The sequence below is a fragment of the Panthera onca genome, chromosome A1 (assembly GCF_046562875.1).
Source record: "Panthera onca isolate mPanOnc1 chromosome A1, mPanOnc1 haplotype 2, whole genome shotgun sequence".
In the NCBI taxonomy this organism is placed as follows: Eukaryota; Metazoa; Chordata; class Mammalia; order Carnivora; family Felidae; genus Panthera; species Panthera onca.
Window position 1 is genome coordinate 133648720 of NC_138339.1, and position 17674 is coordinate 133666393.

A 17674-nucleotide genomic window follows, 5' to 3' on the forward strand; every position below is an offset into this window, starting at 1 on the left:
GGTGTGACCATGTGACTTTACAATGAACCAAGTCAGAACTGCTGATTACAGTCAAAGAATTCAGTCCTCTACCTAGCCCATCATGCTCTTTACTAGCCATTCAAGAATGAGTTACAACACTGTGCATTAAAAATAGCATGATGTATGCATCATTTCAAATCCCACACAACTTGCTAACTCCAACAGTAGGAACATAACTCAAACTACCAGAAAACTTATACCTCCCAGTATCAATAACTGTGTGATCTTTATCTCACGTTGTTTTTTTTTAAACTTTATTTATTTGGAGAGAGAAAGAGGGAGCATGCATGCATGCATGTGTGAGGGAGGAGCAAAGAGAGTAGCACAGAGAGAATCCCAACCAGGCTCCATGCTGTCAGTGCAGAGCCCAATGTAGGGCTTGATCTCACAAACCATGAGATCATGACCTGAGTGGGGAAATCAAGACTTGGACACTTATTGGACAAAGCCACTCAGGCTTCCCCAAACTGTTTTATTTTTTGAATAAGAAGAATCAAAAGATGTTAGGGACATAAATACATGACCAGTGGCATCCTAAGTAGGTAAAATATTATAAAAGCAATATAGAGAACCACGTGATAGCAAAAACTACAGTCAGAGTATGGCATACACTTGTTGTTTCATGTATTTTTCACATCAATATATGGTATTTCTCACTATAAAAAATATCATCTTTCAGATCAAAGGTGGCAAGTCCTTTTTCTCAAGGTCACACAAATAGTAAGTGGAAGGCCAAGATTTAAATCCCTGACTGACAGCTCAACTACACATGCATGGTGAAGAACCTAAAGCAGATAGAAAAAAAGCAAAAACCGGAAAGGAAACATTCTTTATAGATACAGAGGCACTGGGTGAGATCCCTAAGTTTGATGTCTTTTTTAATGGAGAGCATTCCCCAACTGTGTGTAACTTGAATGAATAGAAGCCTTAGTACTTAGAAATAGAAGAGAAGATAGTCCAAAGCCAAAAGAGAAATTGGAAATTAAGTGGCAATCTCCAGAAAAGAAAACCTGAATTATATCAAGGGTAAGCCCCAAATCTTGGCAAACCACTAAATTGCACAGGGGAGACTTCCCAGTCCAAAGAGGCAGACTAAAAAATTGGCAGCTGAAAACCTACTGCATAGTGGAATGACAGAAACCAGTTTGTAGTCTAAGCCCAGGCAAGTTAAATACTTTTTGGAACAAAAAACAACAATCCTTAAAAGAAAATAAAACAACCATCACCACCCAAAGGTGCTACAACATATTATCAGCATGTACAATTTTCACCTCCAAATTAATAAAAAGGAACTATAACTCATACTTAGGAAAAAAACAATCACTAAAAATTAACCCCAAGTAGGCTCAGATGTTGCATTTAGTTGATAAACACTTTAAAACAGCTATAATAAATATGTTAACAAAACTAAAGGTGAATATATCAGTGAGTAACAGAAAGGGAATCTCAACAGAGAAACAGAAGCTGTATTTTCAAAATTAGAAATTCTAGACCTGAAAGTCACAAAAACTGAAATGAAAAATTCACAAAATGGACTCAAAAGCAGAATGGAAATGGCAGCCAGAAGCAGTGAAAAGCATTAACTTACAAAGAGAAGAAACTTAACAAAACCAAAAAGGATACACACAGAAAGAAAACACACCTACACACAAATGTTGAAAGCCAAAAGTAAAGAGAAAATAATATGGTCAATGGCCTTATCAGAAACAATGGTTGCCACAAGACATTGGAAGTACATACTCAAAGAGCTGAAAGAAGAAAACCCTGTCAACCAAGAAGTGTACATCCAGCAAAACTATCTTTCAAACATGAAGTGAAATAAAGACATTTTTACATTAAAAAAACAAAAAAAATTGTTATCAGTTGACCTCCTTTACAAGAAGTAGTTAAGGGAGGAAAACAGTATCAGATAGCAACAGAAATCTACAAGAAGAAATGAAAATGAATGGGAATATAGGAGTGTAATATACCATACATCCAACTTTCTTTTCTTCTCTCTTTTTTCAATTTTTCTTTCTTTTTTTGAGAGACAGACAGAAAGAGCATGAGTAGGGGGAGGAGCAGTGAGAGAGGGAAAGAAAGAATCCCAAGCAGGCTCCAGGCTCAGCTCAGAGCCCAACACAGAGCTTGATCTCAGGACCTGACCTAATATCAAGAGTCAGCCACTTAACTGACTGAACCACCCAGGTGTCCCTCTTCTTTTTCTTTTCTTTTTTTAAAACCATATGGTTTTTGAAAGCAAAAATTACAACACTGTATTGGGGTTTCTAATTTATAACAACCAGAACACTAAGGAAAAGAGTCTCTGTTAAGGTTCCCAGATTTTAGCTAAAGAAATTCAATATTCTCTCTAAATAGAGCAACCACTAAAATAATAAGGCAAAGAAATATATCACTGGAAAGTCAAAAGAAGAATTAAAATGCAATACCAAAAGATATGTGATTAGTACAAAAGATAATACGAAAAGAGGATTAGAAGAATAAGAAACAAGAAAACAGAAAACAAATATCAAAAACACCAAGCTTATTACAACCAAATCATGATAGATGTAAATGACTAAGTAAGTCTGCGAAGAGAAAATGCAAATTAGCAGGTCTTTATCACAGGGTATATGTATGAGAACATTATCCAAACATGCACTTAAACAGAAGATTACTGTGGGTAACAGAAAACTTCTATTACTTATTTACTAATGATTATTTAATGCTAGGTGGGAAGAGTCAACTATAAAAGTATAGTTTATAGAATGCACACAAAAACACAAGAATGTTAAGCTTTCCTTATTTTCCTAATCTTCTATTTTTTCTTTGCATAATGAAATAATAAAACATTTTAAATTAAGTAAAAAATGAAACCCTGGAGTAAATTTTTACATGGTTAGTTTTATAAAAAAGGATTAATTTTCAGCTTCTTAAAATTTGATACTCTAGGATGGCTTGAGACTGAAATTTCCCAAAAATGTACATTCCTGGAGTCTCTTTTAAGATTTAAAATACTATTGTAAAAATAAAACAAAAATAATTTTGTGCCAGCACTGTGCAATGGAGATGCTACAATAACCAACATTCAGGTGCTGTTCTTTGCATCGATTCTAAAGGGCTATTCTAGACTGCTATTTACTGAAAACCTCGTTTCTGCTTTTTATGATTTACTTGCCTTCTGCCTCTACGACATGCTACCTATCTCTGGATCCACCTCTGCCAGTATTCATTTTCCCTTCCAACTTACTTTGGTTCTGGAAACCAGAGCACCATATTTGTGATCACTGTGAATAAAGTATAACTATACAGTTTCCAAGTATAGGTGTAGTCAGTCGAATCCCTTTTATGTGAAAACCTTTCCTTTATTGTTGTTGTTCTGTTTAATTAAGAGATCAGCTTTTCTCTCTCTCTCTTTTTTTTTTTTTGGTCAGCAAATGTTCCAAATAATTGGGATTAACTCACAGTCAAGTAATTTTTCCAAGCCTACAAATTTACAGAATTGCATATTATTTCTAGAAATTTACAGATAAACCAATGCTGGAAGTAATTTATCATAAAACTTAATTTCTAAAATAGAAAGACTGAGTGTTTATGTCTAAAACAATTAGGTCCTATAAAAGAGAAAGTAGTATGTAGGCCCAACTACTCCACATGAACTCTTCAGGATTCAGACTTACCACTTAGTACTTATAATACCTCTGATTTCCCTACAGGATTTTATTATTTTTTAATATTTTATTGATTTTTGAGAGAGAGACAGAGTAGAAGCAGGGGAGGGGTAGAGAGAGAGGGAAGGGAGACAGAGAATCTGAAAAAGGCTCCACCCTGTGAGCTGTCAGCACAGGGCCTGATGCGGGGCTCAAACTCGTGAACCAGGAGATCATGACCTGAGCCAAAGTCGGACGGTTAACCTATTGTGCCACCCAAGTGCCCCAGGATTTTATTTACTTTTGAGAGACACAGAGACAGACAGACAGACAGAAAGGCAGACACACACACACACACACACAGAGACTGAGAGAGACAGAGAGAGACAGAGAGAGAGAGGGAGAGAGAGAACAAGTGGGGGAGGGGCAGAGAGACTGAGACACAGAATCGGAGGCAGGCTCCAGGCTCTGAGCTATCAGCACAAAGCCTGCCACCGGGCTCTAACCAATGAACTGTGAGATCATGACTGAGCCGAAGTCAGAAGCTTTACCTACTGAGCCACCTAGGCGCCCCTCCCTACAGGATTTTAAGAGGCCACTTAAAAAGCAATATACATGTCGGCCCTAATACCTCACAGGTAAGCTTTTGTTTATGTTTCCAGGTATATATAAACAGCCATCTATCACTTACTGGCTAAGAGACTTCAGCAAGTTCTATTAGCCTCTGAGTTTGTCTATTGATAAATTACCTGGTTTGCAAGTTAATTGTGCTCAGACTACAGAAAGCTCCTGCACGACAGATATCCAATAACTGGTAACTTAATGCAATTCAGTACATGTTATTGAAGGGTTAAAGGGAGATCTTGATAGTAGTACCCTTATCCTATATAAGGGTATTTTAAAGTTGAGTATCATCAGCACATCAAAAAATAACAATGTTCTACTGTCATAGGCATAACCAAAGTGTAAGACTCTCAACATGCTCTGGGACACTGGTTCTTAAACCTGGCTCTCTGGGAAACACCAGGAAAGCTTTTTAAAAATTTTGGAAGAAAGGAGTCTGTAGTTTTTCTCCAGGGGATTCTTATTTAGAAATCACTGGTTCAGAAGAAAAGGAGAGGAAGGCAAAGACCCAGCTTCAACAAGATTCAGCCTCACCAAGTATCAGTTGTGTTGACTTTAGACAAACCAGACCTTGCAAAATGAGACTACTTCAAGATCTTCTTAAAACTTACCTCCTCCAAAGATAGATTTGAAGACCAAATACAGATATGTAAGTTAAGAGTGCTTTGGAAACCTTAACACTTTATACAATATTAAGAAATTCCTTATAACCTTTCCAATTAAAGACCCAGATTTTCAGTCTCAGATGGAAATGGGAAGTTTCCACTGATTCAACAAACACTTCATGGAGGGCCTAATATGTCTAAACACCTTTATATGAGGAAGGATCCCATGCAAAATTACAAGAAAATTTGACTTTAATAATTAAAAATTTTGTTAATGTTTATTTTTGAGAGAGAATGCAAGTGGGTTAGGGGCAGAGACAGAGGCAGACACAGAATCCGAAGCAGGCTCCATGCTCTGAGCTGTCAGCACAGAGCCTGATGTGGGGCTCGAACTCATGAGCTGTGGAGATCATGACCCAGGCTGAAGTTGGACACTCAACGGACTGAGCCACCCAGGCACCCCTGACTTTAGTAATTTTAAACTAGGCTATTTAATATGGAAGAAAAGAAAGGAGAAATGAAGGAAGGAAAAAAGTCCTATTAAGTATTACTTCCCTTGACAGCATGTTCTAATCAATCTCTCTGTAATGATGGAAATTTTCCAGCTCTCCAGCTGCCCACTTGGGTAGCCATTAGCCACATGTGGGTATTCAAGCACATAAAATGTAGCTCTAGTAACTGAAAAACTGAATTTTAAACTTAAATTTATACTTAGTTTCACAGCCACATAGGACTACTGGTTACACTAGCAGAAAGCATAGCCCTACAACATTAAAAAATTTAGGTCTTTTGGGAGGTATGTATGGATAGGGAAAGGCAGAGGAAACAAAACCTTAGTTAAGATTCCATTTATAACAAACTTCCTCAGGGGCGACTGGCTGGTTCAGTCAGCAGAGCATAGGACTCTTGATCTTGGGGTTAGAAGTTTGAGCTCCATTTGGGTATGCAGATTACTGACAATTAAATCTTAAAAAAAAAAAAAAAAAAAAACTTTCTTATATTTAACTTTTAAAATTTTTATTTTTTAATGTTTATTTATTTTTGAGACAGAGACAGAGTGTGAGTGGGGGAGGGGCAGAGAGAAAGGTGGACACAAGTATCTGAAGCAGGCATGAAGCTCTGAGCTGTCAGCACAGAGCCCGATGCTGGGCTCGACTCACAAAATGTGAGATCATGACCTACCGAATGAGCCTTCCAGGCACCCGTCTTATAATTTTTTTTAAAAGACTTTCCACTAGAAAAAGATATACATTCATACAATAATACTGAGGATTCCAAATCTGTCCTACATTATCTTCAATGAACTTAAAAACAACTGTCATGGGTATTTAAAAATGAAAACAATCACCAAAATAACAAAGAACTTATACAGTATTAAACTACAGGATCCTGGAATTAACACCAACTTAAAGTCAGAATATTTGCTCCAAGTTCCAACCCTGGCTCAGGTAGTTACAAGTCCTAGGATTGTGGACAGGTTACTTACTGGGCTCTTCGGCTTCTTAAACTCCCAATATGCATATTGGGGTAATTTGTCTGTCAAATGTCCTTTAGAGATTCTAAATAACAAATATAAGGTGTGTCAAAGAGTATAAGATTCTTTTGTATTCCATTAATTTACAAAGAATGAGTTCTCTATTTCAAAATGTATTGGTTCAGGGCATGCTACAGTCAAAACTATATAAAAGGTACTAGAAACACATAATGATAAGTAGCCACAGACATAGTTTGCTTCTCAGGGAGCCTGAAGTCAACTCATGCCAATTCAAATAACCACATTAATAAATATACTATTATTACATGATATAAAGGCTCTCAGGGAAGAAGTGTTTTGTCCCAGCTAGAGGATAAAAGCTTCCTCTCTGAGGAAACAGGATGGGAGTGAAATCTTAAAACTGAAAAGTTAACAATGCATGTATGGAGGAGAAGGGAAGAAGAGATCTTGGACAATATTATGTACAAAGGCCCTATGGCCAAAGGAAATACTGTGCCACTGAGTAACTGAAACAGTGAGGAACAGGTAAGCCAGACACGGACAATGAGGTGCTAGTTTTAAGCCAAGGGATAACATATCCTTTTTGTTTTAAAACTACTCTAGGTACAACAGTGTTGGGAGTGCACAGTGAATAGGGGAAATCCAGTTATTAGGTTACAGAGGGACATGCTACAGTTTGGTTTAGGATGGGAATAGTGAAGATGAAAAGAATATTTAGGAAATAAAGGGGATAGAAAGCACTTGGTGATAAACTTGATGAGGGAGGATGAAAAAAAGTATCAAGGATGACTCACTCATATACTTCTCACCCGTGTAGCACAATGAATAGTGGTACCATCCATGGAGACACAGGGCATACTGGAAGATGCCTGGGTCGTTTTGCTTTTGGAATGGGAGGGAGAAAATCCTAAGTGTGTGAGTACAGGGTGTCCTTCAGATAAGAAGCAAAAATATCCCATAGTCACTGGATGTCCTGAACGCACTAAAGAGATGTGGGTAGGACACAAAATTTGGGGATTCGTTAGCCTACAGATGATACAGCATAGGGAAAGAAAAAGGAAAACAGAGGAAGAAGAAAAGGCAGAATCAAGCCTTGAGGAAGGCCAATTTGGACATGATGGAGACTGCCTAAGACCCTGTGCTCAAAGAGCCAGAAAGGGAGAAAAGTTAAAAGGCAAAGTGGTGTTACAAAGTCCAAGAAGGGCAAAGAAGACCTCAAGAGAAAATCAACTTCTGCTGGAAGGTTGAGTGCTGAGGAGGTGGGGGTGAGGGGAGAAGGTTTTCTGGACATGGTAATAGGATGGAGGTCACCGGTCACTTTAACAAGAACTATTTAAATAAAATGATAGCACAGAAGCCATAGCACAGCAGGTGGTCAGGGTCCTCACAGGTCCTTTAAAAAAAATTTTTTTTTAATGTTTATTTATTTTTGAGACAGAGAGAGACAGAGCACGAACGGGGGAGGGGCAGAGAGAGAGGGAGACACAGGATCGGAAGCAGGCTCCAGGCTCTGAGCCATTAGCCCAGAGCCCGACACGGGGCTCGAACTCACGGACCAGGAGATCGTGACCTGAGCTGAAGTCAGACGCTTAACTGACTGAGCCACCCAGGCGCCCCCTCACAGGTCCTTTAAATCTCCACTGGAAAAATCAAGCCTACCTTACAAAGTCACCTACCCTCCACAAAGCCCCAAAATGACTTATACAGTTAACTCTGTTAGAAACCACACTGTTGAAGGAACTAAGTGACACCAAAACAAAGAACCATCTCAGATGTTTCTATGATTCTCAACCTAGATGAATGTCTCATTAGTCAATGTTGAAAAACAGCATAGTGAAAATTTAAAGCAAGGAAATTTCAGAGCCCAAGGGCACTACAAATCACCTGTCATAATTAGCTTCTGCAGAGACAACATTCCACTAAGCTGTTTTTGCTTTTTAGATTTTTCCCACCTTATAATTAGAAATCCCCAAGTTCTCTATCAGTACCCAGTTTTTCGTAACAGCTTTTAGACAGCACTGATACAGATTCTAGTAAAAAAATCACAGGATAAAGGAGTCAGTGGCAGATGACAGCTTTCATATTTTAAATAAGAAAACATTGATATGTTTTTAACTTCAATTATTTTAAGTTGTTTTCATTGTTGTCCATCCCTCACTCCTTTGTTGCCCACTCCTTTGTACTCTGCTGTATACTCTTTCTGAACAACTACTGATTCATGGCTTGACCTAAAATTTGAAGTATAAAAGCACATTTTTAAGCTACAAATTAAAACCCATTTTTAAGTACTATTATTTCACAAAGTAGAGGCTGTCATTTTGTTAGTGCCTGCCCCATGGTAGAACTAATTTGCACAATGAAACCAACTCTTGAATCCACCTCCCAAACCTGCTCTTTCCACAATCTTCCTCATCTCAAGTATCAACTCCATTCCAAACAGGGAACAAACCCTAGCATTAATCTTTCCATGCACCCATCATGCAAACGATCAGCAAATCCCAACAATTCTATCTTTTAAATATACCTAGCACCTTAACACCTGTCATCACCTCAAACACCATTACTTTAGGCTTGCTCCTCACAACTGCTCTGACCTCCTCTCTTCTCTCTCCCTCTTTTTCCTCCAGTACTGCTGCCTTCTCGTATCTCAATCACCCCCGACACACTTCCACCTCAGGGTCATGGTGCTGTTCATTCATCTGCCTAGATTGCTCTTCTACCCCAAGTACCTGCAAGGGGTGATCCCTCATCTAGAGTCTGTTCGTGCCTCAGAGAAGCCCTCTCTGACCACTCTTATACAGCATTACCCCAGCCATCACCACCTTTAATTTTCTGCACAGTAATTACATCTGACCCATTTGCTTATTTTCTCCTAACACTAGAATGAAAGCTCCATGACTTGTCTCTGTTCATGGCTGTATCTCCAGCACTTAAAACAGTGCTGTTGCTGCTGGTGCTCAGTAAGGATTTGTTGAACAACTAAATCCATATTCATTTCACTTCAGCAAGGTATCAATAGGATTAGTACTGGAAACTTTCCAAACACATATATGAAACATGGAATTAAAATTTATTTAAAGGGCACCTGGGCGGTTCAGTTGGTTAAGTGTCCAACTCTTGATTTCCTGAGTTCAAGCCCTGTGTTGGGTTCTGCCCTGGCAAATTCTTAGGATCCTCATGTTTGGGATTCTCGCTCGCTCTCTCTCTCTGCCTCTCCCCCTCCCCCACTTGTGCTATCTCTCAAATTAAATAAATTAAAAAAAAAAAATTATTTGAAACAAACACACTCAACACCAAAGAACCAAGAGGGGTGCATGGGTAGCTTAGTCAGTTAAGCATCTGACTTCGGCTCAGGTCATGATCTCATGATTGTGGGTTCGACCCCTGCATCAGGCTCTGTGCTGAATCTCAGAGTCTGGAGCCTTCTTTGGATTCTGTGTCTCCCTCTCTGTCTCTGCCCCTCCCCTGTTTGTCCTCTCTCTCTCAAAAAATAAAATATACATTAAAAAAAACAAAAAACAAAAAAACAAGACACACTAGTCCAGTCTCGTGGGATCGGGAAGACATCAGTTATGATAGCAATGTACAGTTCTACCACACTTTAAATCCCAAAGTTTATCTTTCCTTCTACCCAGGCAGGGTAGACTACCTGGGGGACTGTGTACAGTATTATGGAAAAACCAGCTTTCGCTTCAGGTGGCTTGGGTTAAGCAGGGTAGAGCCCCTGGCAAAAGTGTAAAATCTCTCAAGTTTGACTTTGCCATGTGCAAATATTTCTTATCAGGTTCCCACCTTTATTCAGTCCTGGCACTCTCCTACCCGCCCTCCCTTCCCAGGATGTGACCCATTCTTGTTCCTTCAGGAACCTTCAAGGACGCAAGCTATGTACTGAAGTAGTTAGTAGTGTGTGGAATTTCTTGTCCAAGAATCAATGCAACCCACTCAGAGAAGCAGCTACACGAGTACGTGGAGATAACATACTGTATGATGTTCTATGTAAATTCCTTGTTAAGAAGGAAGAACTACCTACCCTGACACATTCAATGAACAAATGTTTATTAAGTACCTATTCTCTGTATGGAGATAAATGAGACACAGGCCCATATCCTATGAAAGCGACAGTCATGTTCATCAATAATCACATTTTCACAAGCATTCCTCCTCATACCTCTCAGTTATATAATCATTCCACTTTAAGGAAGTCAGGGCAGAGGGATAATGTTGGTAATCTCCAACATGTCCCCCTCAACATCCCTGTCATCTCACAGCACGTCTGGGGAACAGGAAGGCAGAAGAGATCATAGTAAGAGAGAAGAGCTACTTACTATTTCTAAGCATTAGAGTGAGAAATCCCTGGGAGTGATTTCCAGTTGTATCACTTTCTATGAGTAGCAGTAAGTAATTTCTTCAGCTTCTGTGAACCCATTTTATCATGAATAACATGTGTAAGAACTGCTTCTGACGCAATGTAGGAAAAATGAGTAAGCTCAGGGAGACATAAAAGACACTAAATGTAGTTCCTCCTCTTCTTATTAGGGAAAAAGGCTGTAACAGAGAGGCCATATGCAAAGTCTTGACATCCAACCACCAAAGGCTCTCAAGCTTTGACTAAGGACTACTGTGCAAAGGTAATTCTACCTTTAGAACTCTTTTAATAATGCTTTAAATCCAGTAGAAGCTATTATGGATTGTCTACCACCCAACTTTTCTACATTTGATCATCATGTTGTCCATCTGTAAGTGAAGTTGCCCATCAAATGCTTATTTGTTTGCCTTTCACTTTTAAATTTCTTCTTGTAGGGGCAAGAATCACTACTTTGGATTCATTTTTTGAAAAACATTAAAAAAAAAAATCAATTCCTGGCATCAGCACTGAAGAGTTTCTGGCATCTTTAAAACTCTTCTCTCAGCTTCCCTGACATTGCTATCCTGGCTATTTCTCACCAGCCTAGCAGCTCCTTCTCACTTCCCCTTGCTCTCGTCTCCTCAACTTCTAACAGACTTACACATTCCCTATTCCCAACCCCGGGCCCTATTTCCTTTTTTTTTTTTTTTTTTTTAATGTTTATTTATTTTTGAGAGAGAAAGAGAGAAACTGCGCACATGCACCTGCACGGGAGAGGGGCAGAAGAGGGAGACAGAGTACCCCAAGCAGGCTCCATGCTGACAGCAGAGCCGGATGTGGGGCTCGAATCCACAAACCGTCAGATCACGACTTAAGCCAAAGTTGGACACTTAACGGACTGAGCCACCCAGGCGCCCCTCCCCGACTCGAATTCTTTTCTGTTATCCTCCCACTCTACTGAAGTCATTTCAAGTCCATGACTTCAGCGCGTGCGTGTTCGCTCTCTCTCTCTCTCTCTGTATATAGACACACATATATATTTTTGTTGTATACGCACACGTATATACACATGTATATACATATACATGTACACATACCTGCGTGTGTATGTACATATGTGTATATACATACATATACATAAAGTTTATGTAGATATAACATGTATTCAGCCCCCCTCCCTCAATATGACTCTTGGGCTAATTATCTTACCAGCTCAAGATACTACTCAAAACACAATTCTCTCTTTCCCCTCTCATATCTAGTCCTTCCCCTGGGTTGGCCACCTCAGGCAATGGTGGCACCATCTACACAGTTGCTCAAGTCCAAAACTGGGGAATCCGCTTCTCTTTCACTCCCATATCCAATCTACCTGCATGCAACTCATTCTGCCACCAACTGTTATTATCTGTAACTTGGGTCTCCCTGCTTCCACTGTTGCCCCTGACAATCCATTCTTTATCCAGCAGCCAGAGATGCTCAAACCAAACAGATCATGTTGCTACCTCACGAAAAATCCTTCAAGAACCTGCCACTGTATCTATAATAAAATCTTCTACTGGCCTCTTGACAGTTCTTTGGACACACCACTCTCTTCCCCTCACTATATTCATATATACTGTTCCCTAGCCCTGGAATGCTGTTCTGCCCTATCATTAACTTGCCCTCTAGGTTTTAGCTCGATGTCACATTTCTTGAAAAAAAGGCTTCCCAACTCCAATATGATCAGGTCCCATTATATCCTTACTAGACCCTACATCTTTCTTACATAGCACTGCAAATAAAGTTGGTAAAACTATGTTATTTGTGCAACTATTTGGTTACGGTATATCTAGGCACAATATTTGTTTTGCTAACCACTGCATCAACCCACAGTACCAATAGCCAGGTGGCCAATACCTAACAAACTCCTGTCTCCAATAAATATTTGATAAATGGAAAAACTCATGAGTCCTGGCTCTACAATGGCTGCATAAGACAGCAAGATGCAGCATGAATATTTATTTCACTTCATTTGGATTTTTAGGGAAAAAACGTTTAAGTCACAGTGGTGGGCAAAGAAAGGAATTCAAGTAGAAGACTGAGAATATAGTTCTTTCTCCTAATAAGGATCTAGAGCTCTTGTCTTTTACTTCTTTTGTCCTGCTATAGAACATGGCACAGAGTTAGATCCAGTTAAGGTAGGTTCTTAAGCACTCAGTGACCAAAGCAGCCTACAGGACACTGATCAAGCGCTAGAATTCAATGTTATAGAATTCTAAATATTATGATTCACTGAGGACTAGAAGTTTAGAAGAGATTTTATGTAGGTAAAAGTAAATCAAGACTGGGTGATAAACAACCTTTTGGGATCTAGTCAAACTATGTTATAACCCCTTTCCTGCCCTCCTTCAACAGTGGTATATCTCTATATCCACATCTGTATTCCTTAACGTGACATGTTTCTTCAGTCCATTTGCTAAATTCTAAACAAAATTATCTTCCATAGGAGATTCTATGCTTAGTTAACCTAACATACCTTTTTCACTGACCATAAAGAAACCAAGGGGCAGAAGGTAAAAACAAAAACAAACAAAAACTATAAACAACTCATTTTACCACCTGTTGCATAAATGAACCATGAACATAACATTTTATATACTATATTCATCTAATAAAGTAGAAATTAAGAGAATCCTAGAGTTTATGTACTTTCTGAAGGACCAACATGTATCAAATAATAACTATACTAGCCATTATTTTCCAGGCACTGAACACGGGCCTTGATGTTCATTTCTTTCTAATCTTCAAAATGAAATCTTCAAAATAAGCAGGAGAGGAGGCTGAAAAGGTTGAGTGGTTTCTTCAACTACACAGCTAACAATACAGGTGTTCTTTTTAAGACACTGTAAACTGATCAAAAGCTCCCAAACACAAACCCTCAAGTTTTGGAGAACTCGAAGTGCTTTGCTATTCAGACAATTTTATAGGATGCTTACAAGTCCAAGGTCTATAACATACTTCCATTTAAAAACCCTTTTTAACACTTATGGGTAAATTTAGACTGCTTTACTACTAAACTACTCAGCTTTGGTGTTATCTGAAATATAGCTTTATGATTTTTTAAATAATAAAAATGCTGTAATAAAAGAGAAATTACCACCTACACATCTACTTTACAAAGATGTATAGTTTTGAAAGGGTAAAAATAATAAATTTGAAAGAAAGTATAGAAGTGTAAGTGTTTTAAAAATCATTTTTCTTCTGATATGATAAAATACCAGAATGGAATAACAGGAGTAGTATTATCAAAAGCTAAATGATGTCAGGCGTTTAAAGAGTCACTAAGCGCTAAGGATTGGGACCTCTATAATTATTTCAAACTGTATGAATGTTACATTATCAAACACTAAGACAAGTATGGTCTTGTATGAAATGACTGTATGAGATCAAATAATCACATCCAAAAGAAATTACATACTTTCTGTCTTTAAACTTTTCCACATTTGCATTCACAATATCTCATCGATGTAATCATCATATACTTGTTAAAGTGGAAATCAAGTAATCCGAACTCATAAAAGTTAAATATTAATCAAATCTCAAAGAGTTGAGGTTATCTCAAAATAATAATATTGGGCCCTGAAGAAATAAAAATCATATGTGGCCATAAAAAACAGAATTGCAGACATCAATCGACCTTATAGGGATGGTTTTCTGTTCACTAAGTGTAACCAGTTACGCAGGACCCCAGAAGTTATGGACATCCTTCATAGAAAAAAACCAATTCTCTTGTTTCTCTTTCTCAGTTTCTTTCTCTGCCCTCCCCCTATTTTGGACTTTGCGTTCCCCCGACCCCCGGTAATCTTTTTATATAGTCCTCTCCAAAAATTTACGTAATAAAAAACAGATTTATGCCATTATCAGGAACAGCATATCTCAATATCTGTATAATCCTTTGCATAGTCAAGATAGCAGGTTTCAGCTTTAATAATTCATAGACTATAATAAACACATCCGGTTAAGATTCTCCCTTCAAACACTAGCGTTCCCACTCTCGAGACCCCTAGTGGGTGTACATAAGCCATACAATACAACCTTTAAAAAGGGCGCAGATGGTAGGTGCTCTCCCCTCTCTCCCCAGAGACATCCTCACCTAAACCTCCCCGCACATTCCCTTTAAGGAGCCCACAAGCACGACTGTCATTCAGAGGGATGGTGACTGCTAAAGCGTGGGTGAGAAAAAGTATACAGGAGACACACAAGTGGATGGTGAAGGTTGTTACATGCAGCCTCTCTTCCATTACCTAACTAGCTTAACCCGCTGCAAACTTTTATGAGATTAAGTTACATTCCTCTGCAATTCCACCCTTGACAGCTGACTGCTGAGAAGCCAACGGAGTCGTGCACGTCCATTCCCGCCACCTCACCCGTGGCCAGCCGGCGGCCACATCCCCCCGGTCAAGGAGGACCAGTGGCTGGGGAAAGAGGGAGGACTGGTGAGAGGGATGCAGGGAGAGGGGCCGGGAGAGCTCACCTTTTCAAGCTCATCATGGAGCTCAGCCAAGCTGGGCCGGAGTAGCTTCTCGCCCAGCTGCGCCGCGGTGTGCCGGTAGTGATCGATCCTGGGCACGGCGTCCATGGTGTTGTGGCCGAAGGTGCGCAGGTAGTAAGTGTTGGTGTGGGTGTCATAGTAGTAGTGCTGGTGGTGCCCACTGCCGCCGCCTCCGCCCGAGTGCAAGCTACTGCCCTCGCTCAGCACCGTGTCCCCGCCGTTCTGGAAGCTCACGTTGGGCCCTTCGCCTCCGACCCCCGCCGCATCCGACAGGCTCTCGTCGGCGGATGAGGAGGCAGCCGGGTCCACGAAGTTTACGCGGAAGCGGCCCTTGGCTTCCTCGCTGCCTTTGCCTGGTGCGCTTTCGCCGCTAGCTTTCCCGTCCGCTGGGGTCTCCTTGCCCCCAGCCCCGGCACCAGCCGCCGCGGCCGCCGCAGCCCGCCCGGCGTTCTCGGAAACCAGGTCCACCTGGAAGCGGCTCTGACTCGGGGTGGGCCCCAGGGGTCTGCCCAGTCCGTCCCCAGCCGCCGCGGCGCCCTCCCCGCGGACCCCGCCGCCGCCCCGGCTCGCGGCCGCAGCATCCTCGGACGCTGAGGGCACGGCCGTGCCAGGCAGGTCCACCGCGGCGGCGGCCAGCGCGGCAGCTGGCGGCGTCTCACCGACCCCGGGAAGCCTCGGGGCGCCGGAGGAGGGCGCCGTGGGCCCCGGTTCCATCGCCGCCCGACCCCCGGCAGACTCGGAGAGCCTGGCGGACGTCGCGGGCTGCAAGCCCTCCGCGCCCCCCGCCGGCGGTGCCTGCGGCCACGACGCCAGGTGACGGAATTGCTCGCCCCTCCACCCGCCAGTCGCCGCCGCTAGCCCGGACCGGCACAAACGCCGCCGGCAGCCGACTCGGCGCGCGAGTGCAGTGGGCGCGGGGCGGGCCCCGCTGTTTAAAGCCTCGGCGGGGCCGCAGCGGTGGCGGCTCCGGCTGCAGCACGCGGGAGGCGGGGTCGGCTGCTCCTCCGCCCCTCAGCCCGCCCACCCGCGGTCCCGCAGCGTCGCGCGGCAGACGCTCCCTCGGCGTCCCGGCCCTCCCGGGTTTCGGCGAGACCCCACGCGAGAGCTGCCTGCGCGAGGAACGCCTCCGTCCAGTCCCTGCCGGGCCTCGGCAGCGCGAGCAGCACCGGCAGCGCGCTCAGGGAGCAGGCGCGGCGGCGCACCGCCTCACCGCCGTCACCGGGATCTCCGCGCCGCTACCTCCTCTTCCGTCGCCCTCCTCCCACCCCTCCACCTCCTTCCCCCGCCTCCTCTGCGGCGAAGAGGAGAGGGCCCCCGGCCGCCTCCCTCTCTCCCCGCCCCTGGGGCTGCACGTCAATGGGCCGGCAGCCCAGGCCTCGGCGGAGCAGCCTGCGGACGGCGTCCGGCCCGGCGGGTGAAGGGGCTGCCGAGTCCTGCTTCGGCGCACGCCGATTGCTGATGCTCCCGCGGCAGTTGCCACCACAGCAGCGGCTCCAGGAGCGCGCTCTCTCTCTTCGATTTCTCTCTCTCTCTGTCTCTCTCTTTTTTTTTAAGTTCTGAGCTCGCAGTACTTGGGCTGCGCCGGCGAGATCTCGCGAGATGCGGCAGGGCCGCTTCACCTCAGGCGTGTGGTACCCGAGGCGGTGCTAGAGCTGCCGGCCGCCCCCCGCTCCCGTGGGTGATGCCGGGGGCTTTCCCGTCGGGCCCGCAGGTGCTTCCGGAGTGGCCGCCGAGGGGCGCCCGGAGGCGAGGTCCGCTCGCTGCTCCGGCCCGCCGCGACTGCCGGCCCTCACCCCAGGCCTGAGCCTTAGGGGGAGGCAGGATTTCCTCTGTGCAGCTTTTGAGGCGGTCGACTCCCCGCCTGGCCGCGTTAGATTTGCATAACCAGAAACTCATTCCAGTGGAGATGCAGTGGGTGTGTCCACGCTTCGATGACACCTTTATTTTAAAAGCTGTGATGTTTGAAGGTGAGAAGGGAGCTTAGTGGTGATACGTTATCGTTTCGAGGCGATTCTTAACTTGAGGCATTTCCAGAAAGAAAAGGAAGCTCAACTCGGAAGTGAATACACAAAAGTAACTAACTGTAGAGCAGTGACTAACCGTGGAGCGCTCACCGGGAACTTTGGGCTTGGTTTAGGTTGTGAGGAATTCCTGTTTTCCTCCTCTCCTCCGCAAGCCTGGTTTCTCTTCTGTGAAATGTAGAGGAATATCGTGATTTTGCAACTTTCTTAGCTGCAGAATCTATTTTTAACCTAAATTCTATCCCCAGCCCCACGTAAAAGCAGCTAACAGCAACGAATGGTTTCTTCGAGCCCTTGTCTTTTATTTATGCTTGAGTATTTAAAATTTTATCTCTGGGGTTAAACACCATCCTTTGCTGAACCCTGAAAACATGACCAAAGAGCCGCGGAGCTTGCAGGGTTC

At 42.8% G+C, this 17674-nt stretch overlaps 1 protein-coding gene across 2 annotated transcripts in view; it reads right to left on the reverse strand.

Annotated features, from left to right (window-relative positions):
- Positions 1-16372, reverse strand: part of SLC12A2 (solute carrier family 12 member 2) — a 110246-nt gene extending 93874 nt beyond the window's left edge. For both annotated transcript variants that reach the window (XM_078451372.2, XM_078451368.2), the window contains exon 1: positions 15233-16372. In XM_078451372.2, the coding sequence (XP_078307498.1) occupies positions 15233-15964 (732 nt within the window). In that variant the 5' untranslated portion in view covers positions 15965-16372. The remainder of the gene's footprint in view (positions 1-15232) is intronic.
- Between the last annotated feature and the right edge of the window lie 1302 nt (positions 16373-17674).